This window comes from Micropterus dolomieu, linkage group LG09 (assembly GCF_021292245.1).
Source record: "Micropterus dolomieu isolate WLL.071019.BEF.003 ecotype Adirondacks linkage group LG09, ASM2129224v1, whole genome shotgun sequence".
NCBI classification, from domain to species: Eukaryota; Metazoa; Chordata; class Actinopteri; order Centrarchiformes; family Centrarchidae; genus Micropterus; species Micropterus dolomieu.
Window position 1 is genome coordinate 5,859,041 of NC_060158.1, and position 21,064 is coordinate 5,880,104.

A 21,064-nucleotide genomic window follows, 5' to 3' on the forward strand; every position below is an offset into this window, starting at 1 on the left:
TAAGCTGGAAATGAAAATTTACAGCTTACTGATTTCCTTCAGGCTCCACATAAAACAACCAGCTCACTGTACATGAAATGGTACTCGTCTCCAACTGTTTGCTCCTCAGTCCAGCAGGACCCCAGGGCCCCAGGTGACCGTTGGCGCCGCACTCCCATCTTTCAGCCTCTAGAGGGAGCACTGACCTCTTGTCCTCGTCCAAGTTTCGCCAACTGTGGCCTCCTGTCGTTCCACCTACCCACTCCACCTCCCTCAATTAGAGCTGCTGGGTGGTGAAATTGTCCTGTATTGCCCTCCCCGCCTACTTTACGCACCTTGGCCAATAAGGAAGCAGCAGAACTGAGATCAAAACATTTTTATAGGTAGATTTCACCCTGCACTCTGTGGCTCTTTTCCCCCTCTTGTCTCATGTTTAAATGTAAAGAAAGATAGGAATGTGGGTATGAGTTTGCATCTGTGTGGCCATGGAGTTGGGGGGGCTCCTCTATATTTCTCCGCCTCTCCTCCCACCTCCTTCAGTGCGTCTCCTCCCTCGTCTCTGACCGTCCGTCCACAGTAGCTCCTCTTCATCCTTGCCCACTGGAGCTAGACTCTAAAGCCCTTGCACAGTTTAGCTCTCTATTAATGAAATATAAGTTTGTCATATTTATTTTTATGTCATGTAAAACCTCTGCCCACAATATTTAACAGACGTAACAGCAAATAGCCAGATCCTTGTTATGGTCATGCATGTTGTTTTACTGACTGTAATGACGAATTCACAACCAGGTGGTCTGAGCAGCTTTTATTGTACATTAGCATTTATTAAATTGTGGTTTTAGACCCAAAAAAATTGATCACCAGCCTGTTTTCAGTAAGCTCATGTTTAGAAAGGCCAAGCAGCAATTCAACAATAATTTACCTTTTCATAAATACATTTTCCATCCTTTAAAATACCCCTGTATGATTTTCCAGTTTTGGTACAAACCAGTCTTGGTCTTAGAAAATCAAACAGACATAGCAGAGGTTACAGTATTATTATGTTTTTCCTCTTTGGTTTATGTGTGGTTGGCCTAATTATGGATCCTCCACTGTCCTTTGGCCTCTTAGATTTTTGTGTTTTACTGAGCAGGCAAAATCTGAGTATAGAATTGTTCACACTTTAGAAATATTTGACTGAATTCTCCATTACTCCAGAGCAGAGTAGTGGTACATATGCTATAAAACGTGTTTGGTTACCCTGACTTGAATAAGTCGGCTAAGACAAATGAGATGGAGGTTAAACATCACTTTCCCTGTTACAGATGTCTGAGCCAAGTGTGCCACTGTGGAAGCTCTTCCTGTAGCACCAGCAGCTGCCAGCAGAGGGTGCAGTCACAATGAGTTTTCTGTTCAGGACCATGGAGCTTATTACAGCCATGTCAGCAGCATCGTATTTAGAGAAGACTATAACCTCACAACTTGAAGTTGTAGACAGTAAGTTGCCCATTTTGGTTAAGGAAAATAGTTTTTAACACGATGAGTTAAATGTTTATTATCAGTACGGAACCCAGAATCACCTCTTTTATTTTAGACAACTGGTTTGTTTTAGTGCCCTTGTCGAACTCTATTCTGTCATGTGTCTCCATCTTTCTCAGGCCCATTAGCATCTTGCCAGCTTGCCGTCCCCTCTCATGTACCCATCTTTCCATTTCTGTATCTTTCTTTCCAGCCTCCTCATCAGTCCTTTCTCTCCTTCTCGTATTTCCCTCTTCTCCTTCGCTTATGTCCTCCTCTCTCTCTCTCTCTCTCTCATTCTGACTCCCTCCATCCCATCCTGTCTGTTAACCTGTCGATATCTTTCTCAGTGTCTCTCCCGCCCTCCTCTCTCCCCAGTCTCCTTCTGGCTCTAACTCTTCCTCACCCTCCTCCCTGAGCGCTGCAGAAAGACACCTTTATGCTGAGGGTCAAATTCCTCCTAATTTTTGCTCCACAAATGTCAATTTTCACCAGGTGAATGTTATTGCTGTGCGCTGTGTGTGCACTGTGTTTGAAGTCATTTGCCAGCAGCGCTTTGGTGAATCCTGTGTGGTGGAAATGCCCCACACATCGCGTTCATGCACACACACACCTGAGGAAGACGGAGCTTAATTGAGCTTGTGTACTCTCTAGACCGAGCAAATACCAAACAGCAGTGCGAGATGTCAGGTGTGTTTGCTGCTCACTGTTATTTTCTGTTCTCTCAGGTAATTCTAAACTAAAACAAATACTATAATCCCCCGTCTGAACTTCAGGGTTGCATAATTTTCAGAACTATCTTTGGTAATAACATTTAAACTCAGTCCCAAGCACACAACTTTCAACACCATCTGCTGTCTGCTTCAAAACAAATGCTGATTTTCTGACCAACACAAACTTTAGGCTTTACAAAGTCAGAGTAGTCTTATGTATGATAATAACTAGGATGCATTTTGAGGGAATTAAAACTTGAGACTGGAGTCAGACAAACAATACATCCACTGTTAGAAGCCTTAAGTGTTTTTAAAGACAACATTTTTGCATTAAAGTGTCTGTTGGGTGACAGTAAATGGGGAAAACAGGTGTGGAATTTTTGGCCATTTTTTGTATAAACTTTATCTTCTTCTTTAAGGCATAAAAGGCAAACATCCCACTACATTGTCCAGCCTGTTGCCTTTGTAAGGTCTAGACTGTTTTGATGGGAAGAAACTTTGGAATGACGAGTGACACCATTTAGCAAAGCTAAATTACTGGTCAGCCACTGTCTCATGTTCTTTCAGCTGTAATGATATGCTAGGATTTGGATATACACAGACCAAATCGGAGCCAGGGAAAACTTAAATGACTTGAGAGCGCCTCCTGAGCAGAGCTAAATCTGGGTGAAACTGAGAATGGGTCCCACATAAAGTATATAATTCTCCATTTGAGGGCGGTTGGTCTTGCTTTCTAATCAAGGGAACATGGCAGATAAAAATATGTCAGACGGAGAGATGTGCTGAAAGAAATGTTTCAGAAACACTTCATCATCATCATGGTGCCACTCGCAACTGGGATGTAGTCAGCAATGCATTTCAAAACTTAGAAACTACAGCTAAAATTAACTCTGGTTTTATGCTGAATTTTACATTTCACATTAAATGTAAATGCCCAAATCATGAGCCAGATTTAAATGTAGCGCCATATGCACATCTTGTATTTGTATTGTTCCAGATCAAGTAGCTGATTGTACTTGGTGACTCTTTGTATGATGATGATGACTCTCCTCTGTGATGGCCGAACTGTGTCAGCGAGGGGAAACTGGTAGACAGAGAGGAAAAGGGGTGTAGATGGGAAGAAAATATTTTCCATTTGCAGCATCACAGTTATTTATTTTGCCGCCTTGGCATGTGTATGTTTTGTTCGTACAGTAAGATGAAAAGCTCTTTGATGGCTCGCAGAGGACAGACAGACTGGAATGAACTCATGGCCGTAACGGCTTGAACTCTTTTTGTTCCCTGGCCTCATTAACCGACTGCCGTGTCTGTGTGTACAAACACTGTAGGTCTGCATGTTCGGTCCTCGTGTTTAGGAAGTCAATAATGTGTTTGTTTTTGTTGATTTGATCTTTTCTGCTTATGTCCCTGGGACAGCCAAGCTTCACCACTACAACACAGGGTCCTGATTCTGTTCTCATCCTCCTCTGCACTCATTCCACTTTCATCTTGATCCTCTGTTCTTGGCTTGAATGCATTCATGTTTGCTTCCACAGCTGTATTTTGTCTGCACGTTAGATATTTCTTACTTTTTGATATTTCTCTCTCGTATGTGTATGTTAATTTATCCAGGGACTTTTCAGGAACGCCCTGTTCACACACAGTTAGACACATTCACACATGGAAGCTGCCCAGTTTAACCGCAGTCAAGTTTAATGGTCACTGAGCAGCTCCAACTGGAGCAGCTGGGGGTGACGGACCTGCTCAGGGCTGAGTTAGTTGTGTTTGTTATGGCAGACAGATTTATCCTTCCCCCCCCTGAGTCCGGGGATTAAACTGGCAACTTTCCAGTCACATAACCACTAACTTGTAGGGTACTATTGGTCAAATTAGACTATTAGAAATTTAGAAAATTGCAGAGTTTATCCAACAAGATCAACAAACTGTAACTTTAACACCATTAGTCGTGTAATCTTGCTGATTTGGATGTGTTTTATCATAATGCTGTTTGGAACTTGTTCTAAAGTTGTTAAATACAGAGTTTGAGTGTTTTTTCAGTGAGCCAAAATTTCTGAACACAGTTGCTAAACTTATAATTCTACTCTAATTTCAGGCCTATGCAGGTGTTGGAAAGGCTCAAACATCCAATCATCTACCACTGCATATGGGAAAAATAAATGGCATGTGAACTTCTTGGCGCTCTAAATAACCTTTTCCATTTCTCCACCGCAGTCGTTCATATCCTCCATCTTGCATCTTGCTCCATCACTCAGCCCTCTGTCTGTCAGCTCCCAGGTGTATTCTACTCCTGCATGTCCGTCACTCATCGAGTCTCTTCCCTCTTCAGTTAACTTTGTCTTCATCCTTTCTCATATCCCAGGCTTCTCTCTGCTTCACTACTGTACCTAGAGAGAGGGCCCTGGTCTCAGCAGCTTCCTGTCTCACAAAAGACCCCTCTGTTTCCCCCCTCTGTGTTTCCTCCGCTACCTCCCCACCCCCTTCCTCAACACCCCTGTGGTACATTCCCTCCCTCTCCCCTGGTGCATTCCTTATTGACCGGCCGGCTGAGGAGTCCCTCTGTCAGCGGGCCCTGTGAGAGCCGAAATGAGCCTTAACTGATCTGTGGAAGCAGTTTTTAGATTTTCTGTTCAGGACAAGTCTAGAGAGGATCCCTTTAAATATAACTTGAATTCAGTTAATTTTATTGCCCATTATATTAGTTAGATATGCTAATTAATGTTTAAGCTCATTTAAATATTCACTGCATGGCCAAAAATGCCAAAAGTGCCACATTATAAATCTCCCATTTGTCACATCAACTGCAAAAATGGAGGTCTGATGAAGAACTGGCCTGGTCATGAAAAAAAAAAAAAAGGTACACTCTCTAAACAAATACTCTTAGAAGTTTATCCAAGCTAGAGCACACGTCTCCTCTCCAACACGAGTGAGTTATAGCAAGTCGTTTCATCTGAGCAAAGTTTTGTTGGCTTTCTTTCAACAGAATAATCACTGTTGACGACTTGCAGCTACTTACTTACCAGCTTTGTAGATAGTTTAGCTGTTGTAGATTGGTACAGACTGGTTGCTGCACTGATACGTGCTGGCTAACACAAAATCAGTCAGAACCTTTTCAATGCCAAATCTATTATTTTCTATGACGGGACCCCCTGGAGTACATGCTCATGCCTATACTATAATCACATACTAAATGATATAAAGGAGGGTGTTTCGCCAGTAAGGGTTAAATATGTAGCATCATTATTGTTGCTATAATTACCTGCTGTGTAATAATAATATTAATAGTACATTTTAATTGCATATCACTTTAAAAGGTACTCAGAGGCACTTACATGGTACAAAAAACACAACATACCGAATATAATATTGACATAGTAATATACCTGATAACAATCAAGCTCTTGAACAGACCTCTGTTTGAGGCATATGTGTAATTTTTCCACATCTGTGGTAAACATTTTGAGGTTTCGAGATGCAAGCTGTTGTTGTCAGTCACTGCAAACGAACAGGTCCATGTGTTAAAACAGGCCTAGAGGTATTATTTCTTTCTTTGTTTTGTTTTATGTTTTACACATCTCAGAGACACATAATCAACACTGTGTTAGTTTAGCTCAAATTATGCCCTAAAAATGTTGCGTTTTACAGATTATAGTTAATTTATGTAGATTATTGGTCAGGAAAAAAATGCTTTCCTGTGTGTATTGGCAATATAATCATTTTAAATGGACCATTTGTTACTTCAGGCTGAGCAGTGAAGTCACGCTTGTATCAGGTAATCTAATACTAACATGTAATCATAGAGGTGTACAGAGCAACCCTTATAATCTGACAATTCCTGCATTTACACAGGTATTACTCTCATACAACATGCTGCTTACCGCTGGAGCTCCCACCACCCCAACCTCCTCATCATGCATTATGCTGTAGATACTTTCAGCTTTGCTTAAGATCTAATGTTTTGTTGTGCTGGGCAATTATTTTTCCTAGCAGAATGCTTATTAATTTTTTTTCTCTGATGCTTGATATCTCAATTTAGAATTAAAAGCTTTTCCATCTCCTTGTTATATAAACCAATTCCTCACGAATGATAAACAAATGGAGTACTAAAACATCAGGTCAACGCAGCCTGGAAGAACTTAGTTGAGCAGCTCCACAGTTCTTTGTAATGCTCAGCTGGACCTGGTATAGCAAGGTGCCACTCTAACGGCAAATTGACCCACCTGACCTTCGCCTCGACCTCACAGTGTCCAGCTGACTAGTCTGGGTCACAGCCGCGCTCAGCTGCCCTCTGTCCCTTCACCGTTCAACCTGCTGAATACTTCTAATGCTTCACATACTTGCTGCTTCTCCTCTTTCATCCCTTACAATAAAGAAAACCCACAAGACAGACTTGTTTTCAGTCAGAATCACGTCCTGGCAGAGTGAACGACGAGCTCTTTCTTAACCCCAAAAAAGTTATTTTTACAAGCAACCACAGCTTCTAATTGGGGAAGTGTTTAACCTCACCAAGGTGTGTTTCTAGTCAACACGATTCCTCTGAACTTTTGTTTCTTTATGATTTTCACTTAGGATTTAGGGATTAAATTGCAGCATTGGAAGTATCCAGGATTAGAGCAGTTGTGTGAAGAGTCCAGCTCTCTGTTAGGATTGGGCCTGTGATGGAGTGGTTAGTGGTTTTAGTATGTTATACAGTATTACCTTCTTATAAAGTATTACTGTTGGATCTCTAGTTAGCCACTTATGTGTTATTATTTAAAAAAAAGTTAAAGTTATATTATTGTTTATCAGGATTGTTAAAAGTGGCCTCCCACAACTCAGTTCGGGTGGGAACTTGCATGATTTGTGCAAAGAGATCATCACATCACATGGTAGACCACCTTTCTGTCCAGAGTGTGCTGTGATGGGTTGTGAAGAGGGCAATCACTTTGGTGTTTAAAGGTGCAATTGGTAAGATGTGACCGTTTTGTAAAAGACCTCTATGTATAGTGCTGTGGAGAAAACTACTGAAGTTAGCATTTTAACCAGCTAGCCTCGGCCTGGTGTGAGCAGCAAGTTTGCTACGTTACACAAGCCCCCCTCGCTTTTTTGGTCTTAATAAACTCACAAAATATTAAGAAAATATTACTGCACAGAAAAATACAACCATACACCTTCTGAAATCAGATGTCTGTCTTTCTCCGAACTAATTGCCTTGTTATTGTTTTATTGCCATAAAACTTGACAGAAACCAAATAAAACAAAACCATCTTGATTAGTCTTTCCACTGTTTCAACTATCACAAAGTCTGGTTTGGTGGAAACAAACCTTCAATTCACTGAGTTAGATGTGAAAATATTCTGGCTCTACACGCTGTCACTGCCACTCTGATGCCCGAACTCCTTCTCGCTCCTCTTACACTTAATGCCTCTCCTGAACCCGCCATGTCTTTGTCGCCCCCGGAGTCAGAGTCCTGGTCAGAAGAATTAACAGTGCGAGGGGACTTTTAGAAAAAAAAACTTTATATATTTGGACAGAGACTAGAACAATTTATTTGTAAAGCACCTTTAAAAACAGAGTTTGACAGCCAAAGAAAAAGCAGGTATTTACAACAGACTCCCCCCAAAAAGGAGAAGACATGATTAAAATAAATTTAAAACAAGAAAATAAGACACAGAGTGAAAACATAATACATATAAAAGCAGATAAAAGGAAAAGAGATCACATGAAAGTAAATCTTTAATAATTTGTTTTTATAAGAAGTGATTAAAAAGAAGTCACTGATTCTGCGTCATCTTTAGATTTAAACCTTGTCTTCGGAACGGCCAGAAGGGCCCAACCGAGGATCAAAGGCTGCAAACCGACTCATGGGGTCAACATTTCTGATATGTAGTTTGGGGCCAAACAGACGTGCTTTAAAAAATGCTCAGTAAAATCTTAAACTCAATTCTAAAACAGACGGGGAGCCAGTGGAGAGAAGCCAGGATTGGGGTGTCTATTAAAATCAGTAAGTAGCCTAGCTGCTGCGTTCTGAACTAGTTTGAGGCGAGAGAGTGACTTTTGGTTTTTGCCAGAAAGGAGGGACTTAGAGTGTTTGAATGACTGTAGCTCTGAGCCATTCATAGTAGAGTCAGCTGATGCAGGGGATGTTTGCTGACTGTCCACACGAAGCCCACACCTCTGACCTCTGAAGAATCACACCAATATTTATGATCACATTCTGGGTTGGAATATTTGTATTCGTCCCCAACTTCCAGATGTGTCATTACAATTTATTATGAAACCCTAAATAGAAGGAAGAGAAAAAGAAGCTAAAATGCAATTTCACATATATATTGAACAGTAAAACAAGGATTCAAGCTGTTTTTCATTTCATGGGAACTTCAGTGCCACCTTTATACTGTGGTAACCTTTGCACAGTCATTTAAGGGAAACTCTGCTCTAAACTTCACTGTGGCCTGCTGTGTACTGCTGTGACAGCTGTTCAGGTGACTTCATTTGTGGAAAAACCTGCGACTTTGAGGATACAAATATGCTGCTGTGTCAAAGATGCCAAGGTCCCACCCTGTGTTTAAGTCAGTAGGTCAGTTAGCGATGCTTTTGTCCATCCAACCATCCACCCACCTTTTCCCTCCCCACCTCAGTTTTTTCTGGAATCTCCATGAGTAAATACTGTTTGATCCCTCCTCCCTCCCTTTTGCTCTCTCTCTCTCTTTCTCCCTCACCTCCGTCCTCTCTCTTCTCCTTTATCAATGGCCCTCATTCATTCCTTTTCACCCTCTGCATGCCTGTGTGCTCCCCCACCACCAGCTCTCTGCCCTCCTCCCCCCCTGCCCTCTTTCTCCCTATTCATTCCTGTGATTTTTCCTGCCTGTACCTTTCCACAGCCCTAACGTCCCCTCCCAGGCAGCCGTTTCCTCAAACCTTCACTCGAGTCCTATCTTTCTCCTCCATCTTTGGCTGTGTTTCATTTTTGGGGGTTTTGGTATTTAGATGCAGATCTAGATGTGGTTATTTCAGGCGTAGGCAATATTATTTAGCATTTATGAGAAACAAATGAATTGCCAGTAATTGTGGTAACACTTCTTACAATTGCAGGTATTTCATTGTTGAGTAGATTTGTGCTACCGCTTCTGTGTAGCACAGTGAGGCTTCTATTGTGGTGAATGTATGTTTTTTTTTTTTTTTTTTTTTAAAACAAATTCATGTATATCAAACCTGCTCTTCATAAATATGCTGAAATCATTTACTTTGTGGCTGAGTATAGCATATTTTTGTCTTTCTGGTTCATTCTATGTCACCAGTCCTTCTAATTGCCTTTTATTAGGACAGCCATTATGCGCCATCTGGGCAAATTACCTTCTAACAGTGAGTAATTGTGCTAAATTGAGTAAATCTTGGCATTCACCTATTGCTATATTTAACGTCAAAGGGTAAGGAAGCTGCCTTCAAATTCCCCAAAAAAAAGAATTGCTAAGCGATGAAAGCCAGCAGTAAACACTTACACAAGAGAAATGCTGAGAATGAAGGGAACACACACGTTGCATTTTTTTTTTTTTACTTTCTCAAATATCAAAAGACTAGTGCATTTTGGCAAAATATACTGTGTGCTCATTTTTAAAATAAACCGTCTCTCACAAACACACGCTGTTATACATCAGTTGGCACGCTAACTTCAGACCTTGTGAACACTCACCCCACACAGAAAAACACACCCACTTAGGTGTACCCTTGCTGTATCCCCCCCTCCCCCCCTTCTCCCTCGCTCTGCCCCTTCGTCACCCCTTGCCCTCCCTCCTCCTCCTCTCCTGCCTATTTCGAGGTATGTGGTTAACAGGGAGTGTTCGGTGGCCAGATTCAAAATCAGTGACCCATTCTCTGTCTAATTCCCCTTTTTTCACCTGGCTCCGCACACCTCCAGCAGCTTCACCAGGCCAAGCGGAGTGTGTATTCACCCCACATGGATACACTCGGTCTTTGAGCCCACTGTTAGTGCAGAGAGTATCAGTCCACTCCCTTTTCTCCGTTTCCTCCCAGGCGAGCCCCTGCCCTGATCTATTTCAGTGTGTTGTGGCAAGCAGGGTGTGTGTGCGTTTGCGGCCCTGCCCAGTAAAATACAGACTTTTCAAGGAAGTCAGCAATATAATATGGCCGCTTTATTGTAATTACAAGGTTCTCCTTTTGGAAATAGCGCACAGAGAGAGAGCTGCCCACAGGCACTTGCTGAGTTCGTCTCCAAGAGCTAATGCCATCTCTTGCTATGCTTCTGCAGACGCCCTGGCCTCAGTCTCCAAGATTTTTGAAGTCTCCCTTGCTTGCATTGACCCAGATGTTGCCACAACAGGCGTTTCTATCAGCTGGGTACTAGTCACCCTTTGACATTACAGCCAGATTGCAGTGCCGTCTAACTGTATGCAGTGTCAGAAATCAGATCACTGGGTGGCCACATCTGCAGGGAAACCTTGTGGTCTCTGGGTTCTTATAATCCTTAAATTACTGGCCAGCAAATTATAAGGCTTTATTAATTCAGATATGGTTGACACTGAAGCTTAACTGTGTAATTGAAGGGTTCACGTTGACCTGTTACTCAGATATTCTTCTGGACTAGACAAGTGGAAGCACCTGCCTTTTGATATCAGGATATTTTAACATTTTAGCAGCCTCACCTCTTGGTAAAAGTGGTCACTGGGATGTGTCATAAGTCTGTTTAAGTCACGCTGCTGGTGAGAGCATACATGCAATTCCTGTCTTTTGGAATTTGTGGTACCTCTATAATGTGGATGTTCAGCAGATTTTGTGGAATATAGTGTTGCTAAGGCAGGGTTGCTTTATGCTGCACTTTAGTCTGTGGTCAGCGATAAACACATACTAAAACTGCATTAGACAGTTCTTCCATCTTAAATGCCATGACAGCAAAATAGTAATAAGATGCCATAGAGTCACCATATAAACAAAACACTAACGGTAACTATGGCAATGTACATTTTTGATCCCTGGAAGTAACAAATCATGAATACCTTAAAATATCACCTATATTTGGGACAGGCCTTTAATTCCTTTACCACGCCGGTAAATCTGAATGAATAAAAACCTTCGTGCTCAATGTTTCTGTAAAGTTAGCTAAACTATTCAATTGTGGAGAATCAAATCAATGTAACAATCTAATGTTAGGCATACTGACAAAAGTTTAAACACTTATATTGGTGTACACAGGTTTTATACATCCAGAGAACTTCTAAACCAAACCAGGCGTCTAATTATGACCTGCGTTTAATTGTCAAAACGTGTAGCCACACCAGGCCAGTAAAGGGAACAGGCGTCTAATTGGGACTAGGTTTTTAATTTAGGTTTCACAGTATACTGTTATATTGTAAGTTATCTTTTGTTGCCATTTGGACGTTCCTCTATGTAAAGCTGTTCAGGACAGATTCAATATACAATTATTTAAATTTTACCTTGGCAAGTAGAATTAAAGATGGACAGGATGTGAAGCAACCACGCTACGCCTACACATGCACACTGACGACCCAGGGTTAGGGTTACAATTGTGGATTTATTTACACACTTAAAAGCATTTATTGAAAGTTTTATTCTTTTCACATGTTTATTTACAGCATTAAGCGTTGAAATGTATATTGGAAAAGGCTGTATATTAACTTGTTTTGCTGCGAAGCTTCGACTGTGAGATTGACAGTCAAATCAGGCTCCGCCCATCGAATCTTCAACTATTCAATTTCAATATTTTATATTCGGGGTCAGCCCTAGAAGCAACTATCCCATGTGCCATAAAACACATGTTAACGGACTAGGCAGCGTTTGACGCACTTTTTGTAGGTGTCCGAATGTCTGTGGAGACAGTTGTATCACAGTGTAGTTCACACTAGGCAGCTGATAATCTGTGTTTGAAATGTCCAACAGACACTCTTTCTCCCTCATCAGCTCCTGCTCTGACTTTAATGGTACTTTGCCAAAGACCAAAACTTTTTGAATATAATAATATAGCTGCAGTGCAAAAACAATTACAATTCTTGTATTAAATATTTGGCTCAACACAACCACAGCTATATTGATTGCTGCAAAGACATAAAAGTCTGTTAGAGCATTAATGTTTTGTCTCTCTTTAATATTACTTCCTGCTGTCTGTGTTTTTATGTTTACTCCAGCTTGCTCTCCAAACATCTTGCAGACTGTTCATCAAGTCAAATCACCTCCTAGGGACGCACAACAACGTCAAAGCAAATGGAAGCAAGCCACAGGATCAGATTGATAACAAGTAGGCACCTGCTAAAGCACCTGTTGTGAACCCTCTCAACAGGTGCACAACCCTTTAGGGCCCCACATACAGTCTATAGTCAGTTTGGATGTTAGAAGAAAGAGTAGTAAATGTGAGCAAAGATGACACTGGGGTTATGTAGAAAGATTTGCATGAATAAGACCTTCTATATTTTTGACATACACAGTCATTGAAGGATAACATAATAGCATGCTTTTCAAATCTGCCCCCGATGACCATATTCGACTTTTTCATTCTATTAAAATCTTGGAATAATTCCAGCATTGGTGTCCCAAATAAGGCGTTTTCTGCGTTTTTACATTTTTGTAAATTAAATGTGATGTCTCAGACTTCAGCAATGTTATGGATGTCTTTAACTACTGTATATGAAACTCTTTAAAGCAGAAAGATCCACCTCACCTGCACTTTGGTCTGTATAGGGAAAACAGTGGCCTACTTTAATAAGAATAATAAACTTTATTTCTATCACACAATTAATGTAAAGTAAGTTACATAAAAGCAAAAGATCATGGCAGATGTCCCATCCATACATCGTCAACCGCTTATCCTGCGTACAGGCTCGCAGGGGGGCTGGAGCCAATCCCAGCTGACATCGGGCTAAAGGCGGGGTACACCCTGGACAGGTCGCCAGACCATCTCAGGGCCATCATGGCAGATGTGATAAAAACAAAACAAGTTGAAAATGTATGATTGTATAACTGAATCTGTAATAAAATCCATAACCTGCACACACACACGTACACAGGGCACACAGGGGTGTAGCACAAAAATTCTGGACCAGGCATACTCGATTGGCCCCTCCCAGCATCCATAGCTATTTGTAGTATCTCTGTGGGCCCGACATACTCAGTCCCCTCCCCTCCCCCAGTCCTGCGCTGCTGCATGTACATCAAGACAACCACATGTCTATTAATAATGAATAAGTGATTATTATCATTGAATATTGATGCTTAACTTTCCTGTAATAAACAAACAGCAACAGATACATATTGGTCAGACGACCACTTTGTCGTGTCCCTGATGAAACCATGGATGCAACAAAAGTGGCCATTACCCTCCCTTGAGTAGGAAATCTTCGAGTAAAGTGAATAACTTTTTTATTTATTTATTTTTTTACATACGCGCGTGTGCAAAATCTAGCACAAACGCATACCACAGATGTCTCTTGGGGTGTCTCTTTTTACAAGTTGCGGCATCTACTTTCAGAGCACAAGGAGGCCAGAACCAAACAGTCTGTTCTCAACAAACACTCGATCCGCTGTGTCCAGGAAGCCAAAATAAAAACCCAGAGCTGCCGCAGTGAGGGAGCGTTTCCTGGACTTATCCTTGCAGTGAAAATAACATCTCAGTGAAGCTACAGTGTTTACAAAAGGAGAAAATAATTCCCAACTCAACATTCAGGTAAACTACAAATTGTGGGTTTATGTTGTTTGTACTCCATTTTGTTGCTCCAATATTTGTTTTGGTACTGATTTCTGATCTTTTCAGCTTTCCTGCTGTTTTGGTCACCTCCTCTGTACTCCCTTTGTTTTGTTTTTGTTTTTATTCCAGAAATATTTTATGGTTTTTCTTCTACATCTGAGAACAAGAAATCCTATGTTTTCCCTTTTGGTTTCCATACAGTAATATATAGGTATAAAAACTGCCCTAGCCCGGTTTTCCTCATGATTCCTGATGGATAATTGTTGGATGCAGCAGCCTAGATGATGGTTTCAGAGAATGATCACACAGTGGCCGCTCCTTGTCATTCTACATACATCAAAGCTCACTCCTGTTTCTATTTTGGCAGCCTTGTATGTAAACTCATAGACAGTGCATTACCACTGGACTGAAACTCAAACATGGCCATCATACTTTAAGCGTGTCCCTTTTCTTTTCATCTGGAAATTAGTGCCCAGTAGACATGTATTCTGGGGAAATGGTGGAGTCGGGCATCTTATGAGCCCATGGGTCTAAATAAAATGCGTAATGTATCAAAAGAAAAGTAGTTGGCACTGACAGAAACTGGGAGTCTAAACTGAGGCTTATGTCCATGTGGAAGATGCTATACTGAGATCTTTAAATTTTGCCATCTTTACATGTTTCACTAAAAAGTTTTTTCTAATCAAGTTATAAAAACCCTCAAACTCTCTGTAGACACTAAAACTCGGCACTGAAAGTCTGACTAAGCTTTTCTACAGGTTTTTCTTTTAATTGGTGACCCACCAAAAACATGATTAAACAGTTGAATGAACATAATTAAAACGAGATACCTTTTGATAAACTTTGGCGCATGGACTTCTTTAACGACAGTAATCTAATATCATATAGTAGGTCTGATCCACATTACATCTGTGTGTCCTGTTAGAGGCTGTTTAGCAAGGCGCTAAACCCTATATCGCTGCGCGTCAGTGTAGATAAGGACACTGCCTTAATAACTAAACTAATACATTAAAAGAAACATTCTGTGAGGCCCAAAAGACTCTATATGTGTAACTGATCATGTTGCAAGCCAGTTTTTTACAAATTTTATGCAAGTCATCTGAACTCTGAATGCAACTTCACACTAGTTACCTCACCAACAACAAGGGATAAACAAACATAATTTATAAATATGTAGGAATACATTTTCCTTTTTAAAGATTGCAGTGTTGAAACCCAGACATAATCACCTGTCTCTAATTTGTCTGTCATCAGAGTATATTGTTTTTTTAAGCAAAGGAAAAACCATTACATTTTTTTTTTTTTGGCCATGACAGTTTTTTTCTGTTGCTTCCAAGCCCTTAGAAAGAATGATAGTAAAGGGAGCTATCATGGAAATCCCACAGAATGCAAACACATCCCCCTTCGTTCACCTCAGAGAATCAGACAGACGTGGGGGGAAGAAATGAAGGGTAGTGAGAAAGAGTGAGTGGTATAGAGCATCAAGGGATAATTATGGTTAATTACTGCTTTCTGGATGTGGAGTCTGCATTCAAAGAAAGTGACTAACCATGCATGGGCTGTGTGACTGCAGAGACATTTTCAAGGCAGACAGATGGGCACTGGGGGTAGTTTGAAATAATGAAGATGCTATTGAGTCTTTATGACAGGTATAGATATAAAAAGTGACTTTGAAATTATGAAAGGAATGTCTCTTTGAAGATACTACTAAAGTTGGTTTTAAAGTTTATGTCCTAGTGGTTTGATGTCCTCTCAGTGGCTCCTGTTTGAGTAGTGCTTTCTAAAAGCTACAGTGCTCAGCTGTGAAAAGAAATTGAAAAATATTGAGAGACGGACTAACACATTGTTGGTTTGGGTCTTTACAATAGGAAAATTAGAGAATAACTCCACATGGACACCTTAGATGGTTGCCTGAACTATTCTGTGGCAGATGCACTATATTCATTTATCTGATATATTTTCAATTTATAAATATTAAATAGGTTTGAAATGTATCATCATTTCTAGAAACCTTCTCCTGGAGTCAGACCTGAGGGAGGAGCTTACAGGAAAGTGTAGGGTGCCTGGGCTTGTACTGATGACCGACTTCTTCAAAAAAAGAAGTTCCAGAAGTCCACGTGGGTCCATCACCTGACCTCTAGACCATTCATGAGAACAAAAGGTAGCACTCTCTGAAAATACAATACAAGACACTCTTTAGGGCTCTGGTGAATTTGCCAGCTGTGCAGCAGGTGAAGGGGTCTTAGAGGAGAGGACAGTTATAGAGTGTGGTACTTGGTTATTTTTGTTCCATCACAAGCCGTGACTTTAACTGTGCTGAATGTATGGATTACCATTTGGTTTTGGTGATGAGTATTTTATATTTTTACATTAGTATTTTGATCCAAACATCGACAAGACCATGCTAATTGTTAAACTATTTGACCATCATAAAAATAGTCAGTTACATCTGTTTTTATCTTAAGCATCATTTAAGACTTGTTGTCTTGTAAAATCATTAATTAATCCAAAATGTTAAAAAAAAATTAGAGATTAATGGTGGATAGAAGTTGATCTGTCAGTCACAAGTTTTATTACACGCGGCACCCCCACCCTCCCATACGCACCTGTGCTGACGCTGCAAAACAATGCCACGTGGGTCTGACCAATCAGAGCGAGGAGAGCGCCAAGAATTGAGTGAAATGGGCGTGGTGAGCAGCGCGGACAGAAGCCTGATTGGCTGGCCGAACGCTAACTCTTCTCTCTTTAGCGCGGTGCGTGGTCCTGCTGTATTATCTACAATTTATCTTCAGTGTTTGTAAATCCAACCTGTTCACGCCACAGACACTAAGAAGAAGTAAAAAAAAATAAACAAACACTCCTGCTGCGCTTCTCTTAGGATTGTTTAGAAAGAATCAGAGACGGACATAAACATGTTTCCTCTGATCGGTTTGCGTTCAGCGAGCAACATTAAAGCACTAACTCAAAGTTGGAAACGGAAGACGCAATTTTTGTGTGTCTGAGGTGAAATATTTGTATATGTTTGACATTAAAAAAGTTCACTTCACACTCTGAGAGCTTCTCTGCACACGTATCCACGTGCACCAAAGGCGCAATTACGCACGCCCTCTATTCCCTCTCCCCCTTTGGCTTTCACTCTCTCTCTCCACACACACACGCTCTCACTCTTCGTGGGAGTAAGTGTGTAAAGAAGGGGAGAGGGAAAGAGAGAGAAGGGAGAGAGAGAGAGAGCGTGATTCCAGGTCTCTCTCTGCTGCTCTCTCCACTTTGGGTACTGGTACCCAGTCTGACTCAATGGGGCTTTAGCACTAAGGGGTTAAACGTTAAAATAAAAGATATTTATTCACCCCAAAGCCCCTTTAGTGTTTAGGTTTTGTGCATTAACATAGACAGACATAGGTAACTCATTAAGGAAAGTCTCCGGGAGAGAGGTAGAGACGTCTCCAGAGGCGTGCCTTTTTGTCTGCTGCCTCGCAGAAGGTTCAGTCGGGTCCCTCTCGTCGGCTGGCTTTTTGTGAGAGGATAACTTCCACCATATCCTACATTTACAGCTCAACCAGGCCGGCAAACTACTGCAAAACTATGGATACTGGAGATTGTCCCTTCCGGAAGAAACGGAGACCATGGCGCATGGACTTCTCATCCTTCGCCCTGGTAACCTTGGCGCTCGCCGTTTGCCAAACGACCGTGGTCCGCGCAGGTAAGACGGGTTCTCTTATTAATTGTGATGTTTATTGCGCGTTTTAAACGATAGTTGGTCAGATTGTTAGGCCACCTTTCATGTTTTCCGTTTCTTCATTATTCACCGTCTACCTGGATTTAGCTCGCGTAATAAATGCAGATCTCATCCATTGTCGGACACTTGCGCATCTGACATGCTAATTTATATTTTTCACAAGAGACTAGTCAACAATGACAGACAATAACAGTATCTTTACGGGTTGTATTTTCTTCTGTACCGGCATATTTAGACTTTTATCTCAGCTGTGTAAAGTTCCTTAAGCATCCCGTGGCGACTGGTGTTTGTCTTCTTCTTAAAGGCCTTGAAAGTTAGTTGGGAAATACGAATAAGTGAGTGTCCGATAATGCACCTATAGGAAATATTTTATGCGCTGCGTCCATCCGCGAAAAATAATGACACATATTCCGTTTTTATGATTTTGTTTTTTCTATCTGGAAGCTGAAATATCTCCAGCCTTAACGTACTCTGTCCGATAATGGATGTTACACACTGTCCATATCAACCAGTGGTCACAGAAAAGAGAGGTTACAAAAGCATTTAATCGCTTTTTGCGGCAGGAAAACACACAAACGCGTTATTATGTTTCGAATAAAGGTTTTTTGTCCTTCTTTGTCCTCCTTCTTAGTGACATTTCCTCTGCTGTCTTCCTCTCTCGGCGCGCACACAACCTGCTGACAGGTGTCATCTCAGTAAGCTGTTAGCCGCTGAGCTCAAACCACCCAGGTGGCGTTTTAGTCATTTTGAACAATTTTCCTGATTACTTTTCCTATTTATCTTCTTACAAACTACAAACTCACTACTAAGAACCACGTTCAGTTTTGAGAGAATGGTGCTCATTTTACGCACTGCGTAGGCCCCTATCCGCAGGGGGACATGGGGTAGGACGGTGCAAAGAGCTGCTACAGTCGTTTTTAATGAGGTTTGTCTGAAAACGTCCCGCTTTTAAAATTTGTACTCTTATTTTTTTGCTTTGAGTAAACTTGGCTGCAGGGACTAAGGTTGACTGAGGGTTTACCAGTTCAGCCTGTGCACCAGTCCATCCATCACTGCCTCTGGTCAAGAGTTGTCAGGGAGGAGGGATCTCTGCACCGAGTTCTGTTAGACTAAGACTAAGGAAAGTGGATTTTGCGTGTTTTCCTTCTGTACTATATTATTTTTCATAGTATTTACAAAGATAGGTACATTCTTATTAAGAAGAATGGGGTAGGCATTGGCGTGTAGAAGATTTTGGATCCGGTGTTTTACTTTAAGGTTTAACGTTGTATGCCCCCTCCTCTCCTTTCGCTCTTCACAGTTTAGCCTATAGATTATTTCGCCTAAAAGGAATGATCTGTATGCGCTGCAGTTCCCTGGCGGACCGCTAGTCGTCCTGAGTTATTTTTAATAACAGAGAATCCATTGATTCACCTGAGTCCTGATGAGTTCAGATCTGACTGAGGACTTTTGATGCGGAATGGCACGTGACACACCATTGAAATGAATACTAATTAAAAGATTGCAGCAACACGACTTGAAATTGTGGTTTTTGAATATGAGAGGCTATGTTGTGAGGTTTCAATGAAACTTCTAAATTATGAACTTGTAATTTTTGTGGATCTGAAGCTGGTTGGAAAATATTTTTTGGATAGTTATTGTTAGTTAAAGCGACGTTTGACTGCTTTGGCTGAGCCACACAATGCAAGTTTTGAACAGAAACACCAAAGCAGGTTAAGATTACACAAACGTTTTTGGAGAAATACATTTAGTTTAGAAGTTTCAGTTGACAGATGGATCAATGGCTCTTTATTCTTCGTTTGGGTGACTTGCGCGGACAACTTACTGACCAATGGGGGGTTTTGTAACAGAAATTGCCCTCCTTCAGTGTATTCTTTGGCCCCGTTTCCAATTTCAGATTGCGAAAGGCGATTGCACCTTCCCGTCATCTCCCGTGTGTATTTTGGAGGCGGAAGCCTGAGACATTTCTGCTTTTTTATGAATAGGTTATTATGCTGCGGAGCACTTCGGTCGCAGGGGTTTGAGAGTGAAAGCGTTCAGTGTCTCCGTGTCTATGTGCGCTTTGTACAGTTCTGTTTGTGTGTATGCGTCTGTAAGCTATGGATGTTTTCCCCCAGTTCAGGGTGTGGAGATGTATGCCCCATCAATGTGAATGCGCCTCTGTGTGCAGCACCTCGGGCAGGTTCAATTTCTCATCTTACTGGATGCTGATGGAGGCGCTGTGCTCGCGGAGGTGTTCGTGGAAAAAGTTTTTGTTAATCATCCGACGCTGTGATCGTGTCAGAGTGACGCAAATAAAACACTCCCTTTACCTGTAAGCGCGTGCCTGGCCCCCTAGGTGCCTGTGCGTGTAGCGTCCCAGTGCGCGCACAATGGATACGCGCATAGTTGGCCAGATGCGCTGGACCACTGCGTGCGCGGCGCGGCGCGTCTGTATGCGCGTTCCTGTGCGCCCAGTGTGGTGCAGCAACGCAGATGTTAGTGTAAACTATAACAGCGCCCCACCCAAGCAGTGAAAGACCGATTTAGAGAAGAAAGTGGTCAGAATTGTTCATGTTTATTCTGTCTTCCCCGAGAGAATGAAGACTAGAAAAAAAGAGGAGGGATGGATGATGAGGCACAGCCATTACCCAGAAAGCTTTGGGCCTAGAAAGGCATGAAAGCCCAGTTTTGTTCAAAGGAGGAGAAAATCAGAGGGCAATATTTTCTTGACATGGATGTTCCTCAACCTCATTTCAAAGCAGAGCTCCTCAAAGGGCAGTCTGTCTCAGTTTGGCTAAACATAACATTACCCCTCTCTCTCTCCCTCTCTCTCTCTCTCACTCTCTCTCTCACTCTCTCTCTCTCTCTCTCTCTCTCTCTCTCTCTCTCTCTCTCTCTCTCTCTCTCTCTCTCTCACTCACTCACTCACTGAATAGAGCTCCTATATGTGGTGGCTGAGCAGGGCTTTGACAGTTCATTCCAGTGACTGTATGGAAGTGCGTATTATTTCAAGCTTCTGTTGGTCACATGTGACTCAGTCGGTCAGCTTTAACCTTGTCTTTTTGATTTTCCTCTGCTTTGTTATAATTTTCCCTTGTGGCTCCGGTGATACACATCTATACTCTCTTCTCTTTCTTTTTTTTTTTTTACCCATACCTTGTTGTCCAGGGTTAATATGTTTGGTTTAATAATTTTGTACTGGCTAGTCTTAGCTTGTCAGATGCCTTCTCCCCATCAGATGTCAGTGTTGCAAATATTTCTCAAAGCTCATCATGACACAAAGATGATTAGCTATGAGCCAAAACAAATAAGAAAATATGAGTTTACTTTTCAGCCATGTAGTCATCATATAATGTGGTATGTTGGCAAACCACAGCCATAGCTCAACCCTAAACCTAACCATGTGTGATGGAAGATTGCTATGTTGGTGAGGGAACACAACACGTGAGGACAGACTGCCTGGGACAC

General features: G+C 41.6%; 2 protein-coding genes across 9 annotated transcripts in view; one reads left to right on the forward strand and one right to left on the reverse strand.

Annotated features, from left to right (window-relative positions):
* Positions 1-21,064, reverse strand: part of LOC123977135 (major histocompatibility complex class I-related gene protein-like) — a 232,886-nt gene that overhangs the window by 97,430 nt on the left and 114,392 nt on the right. The gene's annotated exons all lie outside the window — the stretch shown is intronic.
* Positions 42-21,064, forward strand: part of col11a2 (collagen, type XI, alpha 2) — a 67,247-nt gene continuing 46,224 nt past the window's right edge. For 3 of the 6 annotated variants that reach the window (XM_046059632.1, XM_046059635.1, XM_046059637.1), the window contains exons 1-6: positions 42-362; positions 1,284-1,455; positions 12,326-12,435; positions 13,663-13,857; positions 15,886-16,039; positions 17,430-17,578. In XM_046059632.1, the coding sequence (XP_045915588.1) occupies positions 17,461-17,578 (118 nt within the window). In that variant the 5' untranslated portion in view covers positions 42-362; positions 1,284-1,455; positions 12,326-12,435; ... (1 more) ...; positions 15,886-16,039; positions 17,430-17,460. Of the gene's footprint in view, positions 363-1,283; positions 1,456-12,325; positions 12,436-13,478; positions 13,541-13,662; positions 13,858-15,885; positions 16,040-17,429; positions 17,579-21,064 lie in introns of those variants that run through there. The other 3 variants (XM_046059633.1, XM_046059636.1, XM_046059634.1) reach the window with 3 other exon arrangements.